At 42.3% G+C, this 15,240-nt stretch overlaps 1 protein-coding gene across 2 annotated transcripts; it reads right to left on the bottom strand.

Moving 5' to 3' along the window:
* Positions 1–216: 216 nt before the first annotated feature.
* nop9 (NOP9 nucleolar protein) lies at positions 217–14,884 on the bottom strand. 2 transcript variants are annotated; one of them, XM_083991757.1, is made up of 12 exons: positions 14,832–14,884; positions 14,036–14,332; positions 12,713–12,949; positions 10,889–11,089; positions 7,719–7,826; positions 5,356–5,497; positions 4,383–4,575; positions 4,116–4,256; positions 2,273–2,392; positions 1,957–2,169; positions 745–850; positions 217–533 (listed from the first exon to the last, which is right to left on the bottom strand). In XM_083991757.1, the coding sequence occupies exons 2-12, from the start codon at positions 14,256–14,258 to the stop codon at positions 379–381; spliced, it is 1,839 nt and encodes a 612-aa protein (XP_083847883.1). In that variant the 5' UTR covers positions 14,259–14,332; positions 14,832–14,884; the 3' UTR covers positions 217–378. The 2 variants fall into 2 exon arrangements, with proteins under 2 accessions (XP_083847883.1, XP_083847884.1); XM_083991758.1 differs by lacking the exon at positions 14,832–14,884 and adding an exon at positions 14,639–14,825.
* Between the last annotated feature and the right edge of the window lie 356 nt (positions 14,885–15,240).

Here is a 15,240-nt window from a genome sequence, read left to right as displayed (position 1 = left end):
ATTTCCAATGGGAAAAAACACACAAAACAAAGAAAGGATTAGTAACGACTGTTGTGAGTCTGCATCAGACTGTCCATCAGAGAGTTTTATAAGCGACTTTCTGATGACACGTGCTTGTGCTGCTCTTTTCTTTTCAGAACCTGGAACATGGGGAAAACAGGAGTCACAGAATAAATGCTGCACTAGCGCCCCCTACAGGCAATATTACTTCTCGCACCTAATGCCAGTTTTGGTTCCGACTCTAATACAGCCAACTTCATCCCTTATGACTATATGAATTGAAAAGCTCAGGTCACAAAGATAAGAGTCGTTCTCTGTTTTAATTTTGGTCGAAATATATAGCAAGCAACAATAAAAGATTATTCTAGTATTTATTTTCTACTCCAGAATGTCACTGAAAAGCTTCCGCTTCTTGGACTCTCCGGTCTGGATTTCCTGCCAGTGGGATCGCCTGTGTATGAAGTGGGAGAGGGAGAACTTGGCCCACACGTGACGAGCAAACTGGTTGGACCTCAGCTGGCTTTCACTTGGAACTGAAAGGTAGAGATGGGAAAGGAAAGGAAAAATTAATTAACATACATTTGATATTATGTGCAATTCTATTTCTAGATATTTTCATGCCTTAGTTTGACAGGAAAAGTGGAGAGAAACAGGAAATATTAAAGAGAGTTGTTCAGTAAAGACTGCTGAGGCCTGTTAAACCTTCTATGCAAAGTGACCACAGCACAATGTGTCATTTTTTACCTAGTTCTTGTGCGATGCTTTGCCTCTGATTCACTGACGCACTGTTCCATATGGCTTCCAGCACCCGGCTGCCCAACCTGGAGCAGGCCATTTGGATGTACAGACCCTGGTAGGACAAATGTTCAGATGTGAGATTAGCAGATATATTTGGGCTATCAAATAATATATGTCATTGTTTGTATTTATGAATGGTTGTCAAATTTTTCCACTGTCTTAACACACAGTGAGGCAACTGTAAGTCGAAGGCTGTGCCCCTCACCTTCAGGTTTGCCCCCTTTCATCCAATTGGACCACACATTAACACACCTGTGACTCATGTGGTTCATGTTTATATATAAATGTGTGTTCTATTGTTCCAACAGGTAGAAAACGTTTGTGTGCAATAAAAATCACTGTGGTACTATCAGTGTGTGGGCATAGCCTCTGTATTTATTTTTTTTCCAAAATGTGAGATTAACCCTCCTGTTGTCCACCTTGGTCAATGAAGGAAGGATGAAGGGAAAGAAGGAAGGAAGGAATGAAGACAGGAAGGACAAAGGGAAATAAGGAAGGAAGGAAGGCAGGAAGGAAGGACTAAGGGAGAGAAGGAAGGAGAGGGAAGAAAGTCTGTCTTTTGGACTTTCTATGTTCATTTGTGGTATTGTTTTGGGGACTACAGATGTAATTTAGCACATGTGCGAAATCCGGTGTATTTACTGTGGGTACTCTTGCACTCACTGTCCATTAATATGCATTGTCCTGAGCAAATAAACAAATAAAGTAAAGTAAAAGGAAGGAAGGCAGGAAGGACAAAGGGAAAGAAGGAAGGAAGGAAGGACAAAAGGAAGGGAAGAAGGGAGGGAACAGATTGGGTCAAAAAGGAAGGAAGGAATGAAGGAAGAAAGGAAGGGAGGGAGGGAGGGAAAAAGGATTGTGGAAAGAAGGAAGGGAAAAAGGAAGGAAAGAAAGATGGAGGGAGGGAACAGATTCATTCTAGGAAGGAAGAAGGGAAAGAAGGGAGGAAAGAAAGATGGAGGGTCAGTTGGATCAAAAGGAAGGAAGGAAGGGAAAAAGGATTGTGGAAAGAAGGAAGAGAGAAGGGAAGGAAAGAAGGAAGGATGGAGGAAGGGAACAGATTGGGTCAATTTGATCCAGAAGGACAACAGGGAGGTTAAACAAATGAGTCTGGACTAATCATTTGAGTGACAATGCGTGGACGCTCCTGCATCGTACCTCCATTCTCTTGAGGATCTTGCCCCTCCCCTTGTCGCTGGACGTGGTGACGAGGGCCTGGAGGACGTGGCTGCCGGCGGGGTCGGAGGCCAGGGTGAGGAGGTCGGCGTGGTTCAGGGTGCGCAGGCTGCTGAGGAGGTGCGAGCGCTCCTTGAACTTGGCCAGAGCCTGGACCAGGCGGGAGCCGTGGTAACAGATGGAGGACAGAGGGACCTGTGGAAAGAACCGAGAGAAAACCACAATTTACAATCCACAGCTATTCGACACCGATAACACTGCGGGGGAGGGGGTCGTTAATTGGTTGGATCGGACTCACCTCTGTGGGGGTGCTGCCCTCTGCTGCGTCGCACTTGTAGTACACCTCGTAGGTGAGCAGGGACATGAAGAGAGGGAGGCAGCTGACGTGCCGCGAGCCGGGCTCAGCGCAGTGGAACGCCTGGGGGCCGACACATCCATACATCCATTATCAGTAAATCACATCGAGCAGCAGTTTATAAAGCGGTTGTGGGGTTTCAGTCATCTCAGTCATAAAGGTGGATGAATAAATGAAAACAAGGGCGTTGTTACATTGATTCAAGACCTGTATGGACCTACAGTATATACAGGGTTCCTACAGGTTTCTTCAGGTTAAATTCAAGTCTTTTTAAGACCATTTATATCAAAAATTAATACCTATTTCTCGGCCCTACCGGCAAAGAAAAATGGCATCCTTGAATTTCAGAGCGTTTACTGTAGATTAACTGTATCATCCCAATATTTTTCTGCTCTTTGTGCTCTGCTAGGGATGTAACAATATCAAAATCTCACAGTGTTACAATACCTCAATAACAAGCCCATGATATTTATTGCATCGTAAGGCATCATGATATCACAATCTCACTGTATGATAATACCATATAAACTCCACAGTACAATATTTATGTGGGCTGATCAAATTCACCTGCCACTTAAAAAATGTACCCGCATTTGCTTCACTCGCCAGTAGCGCGAGGTCTTCAGTGACGTGTTCGGGGCATATTCCCCGGGGCTGTGTTGCGTTCGTAATTATGGGTTCTGCCGCTCTTATTTATTTGATCAAAATAATCACGGTTGACAAACGGAACTTTTGACGGAAAATGCAATACGGAGAAGTTAAATACAGCACAACTTTTAAGACCCAGACTTTAAAATTCAAGACTTTATCAAGTCTTTTAAAGGAGAATTCCGGTCATTTCTGACCCCTAAATCGTTGTCCTGATGGTCACCCAGTGTTGGGGGGAGCAAAAAACGCGACTAAATTTGATGCAGGCAAACCGGAGTTACACCATGGCTAGATGGTGCTAGGGATAGCCACAACGCTAACCTATGGGGGCAATTCTTTCAACCACAACAAACACTCAAAAAACAATCAAATATCTATGGTACATGACTGGAATCCTTATGACACACCACTGAACTCATATAGTGTACAGTATAAATAGTATAAACTTGTGTTTTTGCATGTAATCACTCACGTCAGATAGCCGAACTCTGAAAGACATTACTATCCGATCACAGAGCGCCTTCTCTCCCCACCACAGAAACCTTTTCCCTGTTGTGATGATTTCTTTACTAAAATAAACGGTGGAGCAGTGCAGTGGTAATGTCCAAAATATCTCTGACCGTTTATTTTTGTAAAGAAATCATCACAACAAGGAAAAAGTGTTTGTTTCTGTGGCGGGGAGAGCAGGCGCTCTGTGATCGGATAGTAATGTCTTTCCAGGATGTTTCAGAGTTCGGCTGTCTGAGGTGATTACATGCAAAAACACAAGTTTATACTGTTTATACTGTACACTATATGAGTTCAGTGGTGTGTCATAAGGATTCCAGTCATGTACCGTAGATATTTGATTGTTTTTTGAGTATTTGTTGTGGTTGAAAGAATTGCCCCCTTAGGTTAGCGTTGTCGCTATCCCTAGCGCCGTGTAGCCATGGTGTAACTCTGGTTTGCCTGCATCAATTTTAGTCGCGTTTTTTGCTCCTCCCAACACTGGGTGACCATCAGGACAACGATTTAGGGGTCAAAAATGACCGGAATTCTCCTTTAAGGTATTGTTTCCAAATTCATAAATTCAATGCTGACTTTTTAAGACCCCGCGGGAACCCTATAACTCAACAGCAAACACTCCTTGAGGGCTTACACGTAGGAGACACTGCATCATTTCATCCTGTCTCTCTTCGCTCTCCGCACAGCTCTCTGCCAGCTGGACGATCACCCCCATGTGACCTGCTGCTAGGATGGCCTCCACACCTTGGACCAGCTCATCAAACAACCTCGGGAACTGCAGAGGCAAAAACAGGGGGGGAGGGAGGTAGGGAGGGAGGGGAGCACACGGGGGAGAATTCAGTTATCCCCACGGTTATGAAATCATCACGCCCATCTGCTCCGCCAGATGGTTTTGGCCTACCAGCTTGTGTTTGGCCGAAGCTGCGGTCAGCCTCTGTACAGGGAAGTTGGCGATGGGATGGAGGGCCAGGTCGACCAGCTGGCCCTTGAGATGGTTCTTGTAGAGGTCGCGGAGGAGGGGCTTGTGGGAGAGCTGTATGATGGTCTCGATGAGGCGACTGGAGGCCTGATCCTTCAGAAAGACCAGGAGCGGACTGCAGGGAAATCACACACAACACGTCCTGTCACGTTCTGTGGAAATTACTCTTAATCTTTAAAGGTACATTGTGTAGGAATTACTCCCATCTAGCGTTGTGGTTGTATATCGCAAGCAACTCAATCGTATTTTTCATGCTGCATTCACATGAAATTGGGCAGACGGCAGACGGACGACAGCCGCTGCACGTAACGGCATAAACAAGTGTAAACAAGTGGTCCGTCAGCACGAGGCAAAACAATACACGAAACGATATGTTGTCATGGCGATGTCGTATTGTTTACCCGACCCACGTTTTACCGGCTTTCTCTTGACTTCTGTGACTAAAATGACATCTGGTTTGTTAGTGACGGCCGTCTGCCCGACTGCAGGTGAATGCAGCATCAGTGTAACGCTCCATTCCTCCTCACTGCGTTACCACGGTGACTTTTCACAGACGCCACCTCGACCTGAGCCGACAGCTCCGGTGTCTCCGGTGAGTTTCCGTGGTTTCCTACCGTCACGCTGCCACTGAACGTAAAAACATGGCGACACCACATGGCAGCAGCACCGAGCTTACCCGCTCCATGTAGATATGAATGATATGAACGGCTCATTCAGAGTTGAAAGGAACACTTCAGTTTGTTGATGGGGGGATTACTGATTAATGAAAAACAGACTTTTGAACAAAATTATCGATTTTCGTGAATAGATAACAGGAGAAGTTACACAATGTCCCTTTAAAAAAAAATAAAAAAAAATTGAATGTATTGTTAGGAATTTGACAGTCGCCTCTGACCTCACTCCCGGAGCGGCGCTGCGGCCCGTCAGGTACTCCATGACACGCGTCAGGAGCTGTTTGCAGAGTTTGGGCCGTTTTCGGTGACACACGGTCAACATGGTCTGGAACGCTGCACTGGCCACGGCATCTGTCACACTCACTGGATAGGACACAGACAAGGAGCCAGAGGGAAATACTCAACACTTCCTGCCAATTCAAAGAAGCCCTGTGGCAAACAAAACTAAAAGTATATTTACATCCACACAAGTTCATCCTTAATAAAATATATGCAAAGCAGATTCTTAATCGCCTGGTTTATACAGCCTCATGGTCTTATCTGTCTGCTCTTTACCCATAAGAGCCTCCTCCCACCCAGTGTTATCACATCTTGGAGGGAAACAGCAAGAATCTAAATCCAATCCTATTTTTATACACAATTTATCATATGGTAAAACCCTGCTAATGAGCTGGTAATTTTCATCTTGTTGGACAGAACTGCTGTATGAGGATTTTTATAGTGATTTGGGGGATGGTGGAATTTAATCTGCACAGACGGGGACAATGACATTACATGCAGATTCATGGTATATTGAAATCGAGGTTTCTAACGACTCAGTGTCAAAAAGGCAGACATGCCCTGCGGTTACTTTTTTTTATTCTGCGTCACTGCAGAAATGCTCTAAAGCTCTAGAATAGTGCTGAGAAAGATTTGGGATAAAAGTATGAACCTGAACTAACCCCTGACCCCATTTTCACAAGTGGGTCAACATGTCACACAGCTAAAAGCACCTATAATACATATAGTACAGTTCAAAACCACCTGCTGGAAAGGAGGAAGAGACATTTTCTGATTACTATTACTAGTATTACCAGAGACGTTCCATACTGGTATTACTGACTTGTGCACTAGTATGAAAAGGTAACTATATCTTAGACTCATATTAGTAAAGTAACCTTAAAGGGATAGTGCAACATTTTGGCAAATTGGCCCATTGCAATAATCCGTATAGTTTTAGGAGTAGGTTTGCATCCTATTTTTAGAACGGCGGAGCAGAGCCGCGAGCTGCTCAGATCTACGCTACGGAGGCTCATGGAATTTCTTGGTTTCCCTCATCAAACTCATCAAATACACAATCCAAGAACTCCAAAATGCTCTGGTGGACAAGTTGTGACCTGCACATTCGCTGCTTGCCGAAAAACTGCCCCAGACGGGAAAGTGCATCAGTGGTTTTCAATAAATTTACCCCAAAAACAACTGTGTCTCGTAACATTCCGTTATTATCTCATAGCGTGGTGAATGTGCAGGTCACAACTTGTCCACCAGAGCAATTTGGAGTTGTTGGATTGTGTGATGAGTTTGATAAGGAAACCAAGAAATCCCATGAGCCTCCGTAGCGTAGCTCTGAACAGCTCGCGGCTCTGCTCCACCATTCTAAAAATAGGTTGCACCAACAATGAAAAGTAACAAACCTACTCCTAAAACTATAGCCAATTTGCCAAAATGTTGAACTATCCCTTTAACGTATGTTACACAGCCTTGTTTTTAATAAACTCTATGTCTGTTCTGATTGTCTTTGTTCACCTGGTCATCTGTTGGTGTTCAGCTTTACCATAGTTTGCCCAAATGTAAAGAGGCCTTTACTCAACCACAAGATATTTTTTCATCACTCTGAGTTAGGCATGGAGGGGACAGACAGATATGAAAACAGTGCCACTTCTCTCTCCTCAGTTACCCAGACACTGTGTGCTGTGTTTTGTGTGAACAAATGGACACACTTCTACAAACAGTTTCCTTTTATCCCCGTGTAGAGGAGCACTGTTAGAAACCAACATCTTTCCCTGCACCCTGCATTTGCCCTGTAGATCATTCACTGTGACTCCATATTAAATCGTTAACGTCGGATTCATCACATAAATTCTAAAAACAATTTTTCCAGCCTCCCATTCTAAAGCATTTCCCCTCAAGCACTTCCTACTGGCTCCACCCTTGCATTTAAAAAACACCTATATGTCTTTCTGATTCCAAGAAAAATGCTACTGGAGCACAGAGCTGAGAAGAGGAGGGAGGCAGCACTGTGGCAGTGTTTGTTCAACTGTGGGTGTAGAGAGAAAATGATTATCATATAATAAAAAGATATCTAATGAAAAATTAAATCTTCAAAGTAAGTAATTCCAAAAAAGAAAGAGACATTATCTATCTCCCCTCAACACTGGATAAACATTTCTCAACTATGTCCAAAAATACTTTCAAAATCATAAATCAATTTAAGCTTCCATGTGAAATCTAGGTGCTATCAATCAATTCTCTTTGCATCACACTATTAACATATTTCTTTTGGGATGAGGATTTATGTACTAGGCTTTCATGAAACAAGACTCACAGTTGACGTTCTCCATTAAGGTCTCCGTGAGGCTTTTCAGCTCATACCAAAATGAGGTGGGAATCTCAAAGTCTGTCAGCTGAGGAGCAATGTTCCGGTCTTTGGCACCTGGAGAAACAAACCAAAAACAAGAATATTGGATGTGTAGCCTGTCCAGACACACTGGGCAGACCTCACAGAACTACCACTGACAAAGAAAACCGGTACAAGGCTTTTTTTCTCCCTGCCTTTCTTGGATAAAAGGAAAAAGTAAAGACTGAGGTAAAAAAAAAAACAGACACTGCTGACAGTTCCCTCTCTGTCTGGTTAAGGTCGACTCGTGGGTGATGCATGGTCAACATGTCAACATGAAAAGCTTCATGTGTCAGTTGAGGGGAGAGTCTCAGCTCCACCAGAACTAAAGGAGGAGGTTGGAGGGAGGGAGAGATGTGAAGCAACGATACAACATGAGGTATGAGGGAGAGACGCTGGAGCTCTTAAAAAACAACTGGAAATTATTTGCCGTTGTCTGGTTCAATCATTTGACTCGTTTATCAGCACAGTCGGCAGCTGGAGCAGCAGCGGCAGCCGTGACACACACACATACACACATACACGTACCTACAGTTCAGGTTCTGTAAAACTCTAGAAGCTGTTGTCTGTGAAAACCTCAGGAGAGCAGGTGTTTTAGAAATACTCAAACCAGCCCGTCTGGCCTCAACAACACGCCACGGACAAATTACTGAGAACACATTAGCTGGAGCTCCTGACCTGTAGCATCACACTGCTGCCACATGATTGGCTGATTGGATAATTACATGAATAAGGAGCAGTAGAGATAGAATAGAGTTTTGGTGAGTGACAGTGAAAACTAAAATGGGTACGGTGGGTCCAAAGGTTAAGCCATGATTACCTTCTAGTATAAAAAAGACCATTTGTAAATGGACTTGCACTTAAACTACCAGTCAAAAGTTTGGACACATCTTCTTCTTCAATATTGTTTTCTTTACTTCATTACTTTCATTGTAGATCCATACTGAAGATATCAAAACTATAAAGGAACACATAAGGCAAGATGTAGAAACACAAACGTTTTAATGAAAGCAGAATAGGTTTTATATATTAGATTTTTGGAAGTAGCCACCTTTTGCTTTGATGACAGCTTTTTGCACACTTTTGATTTATTATCTCATAGCGTGGTGAATGTGCAGGTCACAACTTGTCCACCAACTTCTTGGAGTTGTTGGATTGTGTATTTAGTTTGATGAGGGAAACGTGGAAATACCATGCAGCTCACGTCTCTGCCCCGCTGATCTAAAAATAGCTTGCACGGACTATTAAATGTAATGAACCTACTCCTAAGGCTATAGAGTGCCGAAGCGGAAGCAGGAAGTAACGTCGCCATGGGTCCTCAACTCGGAAAAAGTCTCCATGTAAGTGAACGGGAGTCAAAGTTTTATTTCGTGATCCGAATGAATTGTGCCATGAGAAAAAAAATATGACCTCTTTCTGTTTAAAACATCACGTTTCATGCCGAGAAATCAGCAGTTTGTTGTAAAACTATTGTAAAATAAAATTCCGAAGAATCCGTAACCAGAAAGACTACAGGTCGCGTAGGTGACGTCACCAAATGCCGCCCTTTCCCGTGTCAGTTGGTGACGTATTTTTTGTGGGACACCAGATCTGTAGTCCGTAGAGTGTCGTCACACAAAATACATTCTTCTGTTGCCGTTTTAAGAAAAACTGCTGATTTTTTGTCATGAAACGTGATGTTTTAAACAGGAAGAGGTCATATTTTTTTCTCACGATACAATTCAATCGGATCACGAAATAAAACTTTGACTCCCGTTCACTTACATGGAGGCTATTTCCGAATTGAAGCCCCATGGCGACGTTACTTCCTGCTTCCGCTTCGGCACTCTATAGGGATTATGGCAATAGGCAAATTTGTCAAAATGTTGAAATATCCCTTTAACACTTGTGCGTTTACTACATAGTCCCACGTGTGTTTTCTTCATAGTTTTGATGTCTCTATTATGAATCTACAATGTAGAAATTAAGTAAGGGATAATGTATAGTTCGGAGGTTGTTATGGAGAAATAAACCCCGACAGGTTGTATGGAACCCCGACGCGAAGCGGAGGGGTTTCATTCAACATGAAGGGGTTTATTTCTCCATAACAACCGACCAACTGTACATTATCCCGCTTATTACACGGTTTACGAGTGAAATAATTAATTTGAAACATAATGTTGATCAAAATACAACTTTCATCGATTTAAAATTGCATTTAGCGAATCTGCAAGACCGGTCACTTCCGCTGTTTTGCCGAGCCTCCTCCCGGTCGTGCATTTGAAGCCTTTGATAATCAATCAGTGGATCGATAGATTACCATACACGTGTTAAGATGTGTGTATTGTGTGTAGTCGTATCTGTCATAAACAAGAGATTAACTTTACTGTTTACGGGGTGCGTTTGTGTCGCGGAGTCGCAGTGCCACCGAGACGAGAGGAGAGCTGACACCGGGTCAGAGGCTCTGATGCAGGTCTGGTTTCCAGCAGGTTTCCAGCAGCGATGTGAAGGAGCCTCCACTCTCCTTGTAACAAGTTACAAGTCGTTTATCTGACATCACTAATAGTCCGAAGCTGTTTAATGACGGTAAAAATGAAACACAATGTAAATATCCTGCATAGTTTCTCTTTTCTCTGCTGCGCTGATCAGAGCGCCGTCCCTAGCAACGGTCTGTTATACATGACGACGGTCCGTTATACAGAAATAACAGACCGCAGAACGCAGCGCTGGACCAATCAGAGAGCAGCATTCAATAGAGCCGTGTAATAATAAAAAATAAAGAACGATCACTGAATGAGAAAATGTGTCCAAACGTTTGACTCGTAGTGTGTACACAGCAGCGCTTTTCTAGTCTCTAGAACCACTCAAAATGCTTTACACCGTTTGTCGCACTCACCCACACACATTCACACACTAAATGCACAGATCAGGGGGCAAGTGTGGGTTCAGTGTCTTGCCCAGGGACACGTCCACATGCAGACAGAGGAGCCGGGAACCCAACCACCGACCTTCCAGTCTGTCTCCTGAGGCACAGACGCCCACTATTATGCAAGTGAAACTGTATATTCTATGTGTTTGTGTGTGTGTGTGTGTGTGTGTGTGTGTGTGTGTGTGTGTACCTGGGCGAGACTCAGTCCGGGGGGGCCCAACACAGCCTGCCATCACATGTAAAAGCGTGCGGACCACATGTGAGCCGTGGACATGTTGGATGAACTCTGCGGTGTTGTCTCTGACCACCTGACTTAAAGCCAACACCTGGGCCTCCAGCACGCCACAACTCTCCTCCTCTTCTTCTTCTGTGCTAGCAGACGCCTCCTTCTCTGTAAAGACAAAATATAAATAAAAATGAACAAACATGACTGAGGTGTTACCAGTGGTTTCATGTGATTTCACCAATTTGAGGGCTGAAACTAAATCTCAAAAAGTAGAAAGGTCCATCGAATTAAAAAGGTGCTGGCCTCAAAAATAAATGTAGATAAAAAAAAGAAAAGAGGAGACCGCACACTTAAGCTCCCTTTATGTGCTTTTATGTAGCACATCCAACAATATCAGCAACGTTTCGAGCGTACTGCCCTTCTTCAGACTAACTCATACATACAGGACGCCACATTTTGGAGCCTGTCCCGTAAGGTCACATGATGAGTCACACGATCAGGGAAATATATCGGTAAAAACCCTGTGGTAAGTAGAAAAGTAAAAAAAAGGACATAGAAAATATACACATATATACAATAATATGTCAAAATACAAAGAACTCCATAATTTAAACTAGATCAAGACAAATCAGGCCTACTGGCCATCATAAAAATCTAGTTAAAAATAGAGGCGCCTCTTAGTATTTAGGATGGCTATCTTAGATAGTTACATACAAGGTTACCTTTTTTTAACTTTAAATTTTAGATTTAACATTTAAATTTTTTTTTTTTTTTACATTGAATCATGTTTCACTTTAACTTCAAAACATGATTAAATGTAAAAAAAAATGTTAAATCTAAAAAACAAAAACAAAACAGTAACCTTGTATGCAACTATCTAAGATAGCCATCCTAAATACAAGGGGTGAGTGTAGCATCCCACAACGTAGAACTCAATTTGGTAGCTCTTCTTTTTCATGTGTGGTCATGAGTCAGTGGAATGTCCTTCCCACAGAATTTATCTTATGTACAAATTCCTATACATTTTCATGCTTATCAAAGAGCTGATTACTTAGTAAGCAAGGTTGCACACATTGTTAAGTTCCATGTGAGTGTGTATGTAAATGTGACTGGTTATTAATATGTGCATGAGTGTGGTTATTAGATGAGGGTGAGGATGGGGAAGGAGATAGTTGGACTGTTGTCTATGTGTGTGCTTGTGTTTGAATCTGTGATGAGAATAAGAGAGTATGTGCTGTTAATTTTATTCTATTGTGTATTTCATGATTTGGCGCTCGTTCCCTGCTTTTGCTAGTTTACTCTGTCTATTTTTTTTTTTTATATATTTCAGATCATATCACTTTTATTCAACATTCTTAATATATTGTTAACTGTCTGTTTCTTATCTGCCCAGGGACTACAGGGGGAAATTAGCAAATGTTGCTACAACCTGGCTCAGGGCATCTTCTCTTGTTTTAGATTAATGTTTTTGTGCATTGTCCCCGTTTTAAATAAATAAATTCCTATTCCTTTTCCTATAAGAGGAGCCTCTATTTTTAAATAGATTCTTTTGACGGCCAGTAGGCCTGATTTGTCTTGATCTAGTTTAAATTATGGAGTTCTTTGTATTTTTATATTATTGTATATGTGTATATTTTCTATGTCCTTTTTTACTTTTGATATATTTCCCTGATCATGTGACTCATCATGTGACCTTACGGGACAGGTTCCTGTATGAGTTAGTCTGAAGAAGGGCAGTACGCTCGAAACGTTGTCTCCTCTTTTCTTTTTTCTGAAACTAAATCTCACCAATCCACCTGGACATCTGTCTGACTGCACTCTCCACCACGTGGCCCCCGCACCGATCACAGGAGACGGCTTGAAACTCGGAGCCCGATTCTCCGCCGAGTTCAGACAGCACCTCCCCCACCTGCTCAAGACTGGAGAGTGGGAGCAGTCGCTGCAGAGTGATGCTCCCTGTCTGGTCCGTCGCCACCAATGACGCTTTACCTTTTACCTCTGAGAGCACATTCTCCACAAACATCTCTGCGGGAGACGGTAGACAAAAATAAAAAAATAATACAAGTGTCAACAGAGATGAGATGTTTTGTCAGGGGGCTGGAGTCAGACATGTAACTATGATGGAGCTGGGCAGAGGGAGGCAGTAAGACGGGCTTGTTATATTTTGACAGAGTGATGCAATAAGCCTGCAAGAGGCAGAACATTGTCATATCAGCATGTCAACAATACGACAACCACAAGTCATGAATATCTCACGATCTCCAGCAGCGTGAGGGAGCGTTCCATCCATCTCTGTGCGTCAGCAAACATCAATAACAGCCCATTTTATCACTTTTTTTTAGGCTTTTAGAAACTAACTTGCTCCTACGTGACAAATCATGTGGCCAAACTTTCACTCTGAACTAGGACTTTGACTGTTTTAAATGAAGCCACAAAAATAAGTCACTTCATTTAATATCTGTATTAGGCACAAAGCACATTGCGGTAAATGTGCCAGTGATTGCATAATAACACTATACAGTTCATGCACAGTTTTACACAAATATTATACTAAACATTCACGATTTATCTTCTGTGATCAGATCAAATTATGTTGAATGACTCCTGATACACACTTGTAATAAAGAATAAAGATTGCAGTAAAAAAAAAAAAAAAAAAAAAGGCTAAAATGGCCTTTTTTCTTCTTCAATGGTTTTGGATGTAAAATATTAGAAAAAACATTAAAACTGTACAGTTTAAGTTCCCAATTGCTTTTGTCCAACAACAACCAGAGCCCAGAGCTATTCACTTTGCTGTGATTAAAGAAAAAACAGTGAATGTTTTGCTTATTAACTAAAAAAAATAACTCAATGATAAATCAACTACCAAAGCAGTCCACTGGTTCAGCACTAAATTATAGTCCCACTGTGGTAGTTTGTTCATAGCAGATATTGTAGCACTGATTTCAGAAGGCAGAGGAAGGATTTTTCTTCCTTTTATAATTCAAGCCTGAAGCAGTGATTTTTGTTCTCACGTGGCAGTGTACTATTATAATGTACTTCTGCTGCACATTCCCAACGTTTATTAACTTCCAGCTTCCTCAGATCTCCAGAAAGGACAATTATCCTCACCTCTCTCCTCATTATCTTCAAAGCCTTCACCGAGTCTTTCCCCAACTCGGCGGAAATAGCCCACACTCAGGGCGTCCAGCCGCTTCTTGCCTCCATCGCCCTGACCCTTCTCTCCGTCTCCTCCCCTCTTCTTTTTCTCTTCTCCTTTCCCATCATCCTCGGGGTGTCTCCTCTTCTTTCCTCCTCCTTTCTGTGGCTTCTTTTCCTCTGCTTTTGCCAACATAGCTTCCACTTTACAGTCTGCAGGTGATCAGCGCAACGTCTTGGTCTTGATGGTGTTTGACTTAATTCTTCTGTCTGAAATAGGAGTGAGAAGACAGTTATCATACAGATCTGAAGGTCAATTTCACATCCACATGATTTACCATACAAATAATTAATTAATATGTAAACGTAGGTCTGTTGATATCAGCCGGAATTTGATTATATAGCAAGTGCTCCTTCTCTGGAAACTGTAACCTAAGTAAACAAGAGATATTTAAGTGTTAGAAAGAGGCTATGTATACCGAAGTCACCTCCAACTTGTACGATTTAAGAAAACCCCATGACTCAGATTTATGAGGACAACATAGTTGTTAATAAACGGTGAAACATTAAACTGACATGTTTTAAACAGGAGTTCCTAACAGACGTCCATGCTACTCGCAGTCGCAACACAGGAACTGTGTCAAAAACTAACCCGATATTTGTCGTAACAAGTGAACGTTTTTCAAGAGGTCGCTAAAACCAGTTAAATAAGATTATATGAGTTGGTAAAAACAGACTTAATGGTAGTAAACACTATAGCTCGACTCACGTGTGAGACGGGGAGACACGACGGTGTATTGTCGGCGCGTAGTGATGACGTAGGGCCGCGGCTTCTTTTTTGTTTTTGGAGGTTAGATGCAGTTATTAGTCAAGGGGCTTTTGCTCACATGTCTGGGTAAAGTTTGACAACCTTTTTTTTTTGTTAGAAGAAACCTATAGAAGGAATTTTAGGGGTGTAATCATCTTGATTTTTTTTCGCTGGTGACCACTAGAGGCGCTAGAATCATAGGTCAGTTTTCCTGTACAATTTGTATGCCTAAAATTGTCAAGATTAAAGATTGTATATCTAAGGAAATAGATAAAACAACAATGGAAAAGCCTTTTTGAATCATATTGTAATATTTTAGCCAATACTGGATACTAAATAGGGTGAATTCGCCTAATGTGGGACATTTTTT

This window comes from Trachurus trachurus, assembly GCF_905171665.1.
Source record: "Trachurus trachurus genome assembly, chromosome: 17".
NCBI lineage: Eukaryota > Metazoa > Chordata > Actinopteri > Carangiformes > Carangidae > Trachurus > Trachurus trachurus.
The sequence above is the reverse complement of the archived record's forward strand: the minus strand, read 5'-3'. Positions and strand labels throughout refer to the sequence as shown.

Bases quoted from the DNA above. Each gene is read 5' to 3' on its own strand.
- nop9 (XM_083991757.1), bottom strand. From the start codon at position 14,258: ATGTTGGCAAAAGCAGAGGAAAAGAAGCCACAGAAAGGAGGAGGAAAG. The intron at 4,576-5,355 runs GTCAGAGGCGAC...ATTTCCCTGCAG, and splicing joins AGCGCCGCTCCGGGAGTGAG to TCCGCTCCTGGTCTTTCTGA. The intron at 2,393-4,115 runs GTAAGCCCTCAA...GTCGGCCCCCAG, and splicing joins TGATGCAGTGTCTCCTACGT to GCGTTCCACTGCGCTGAGCC.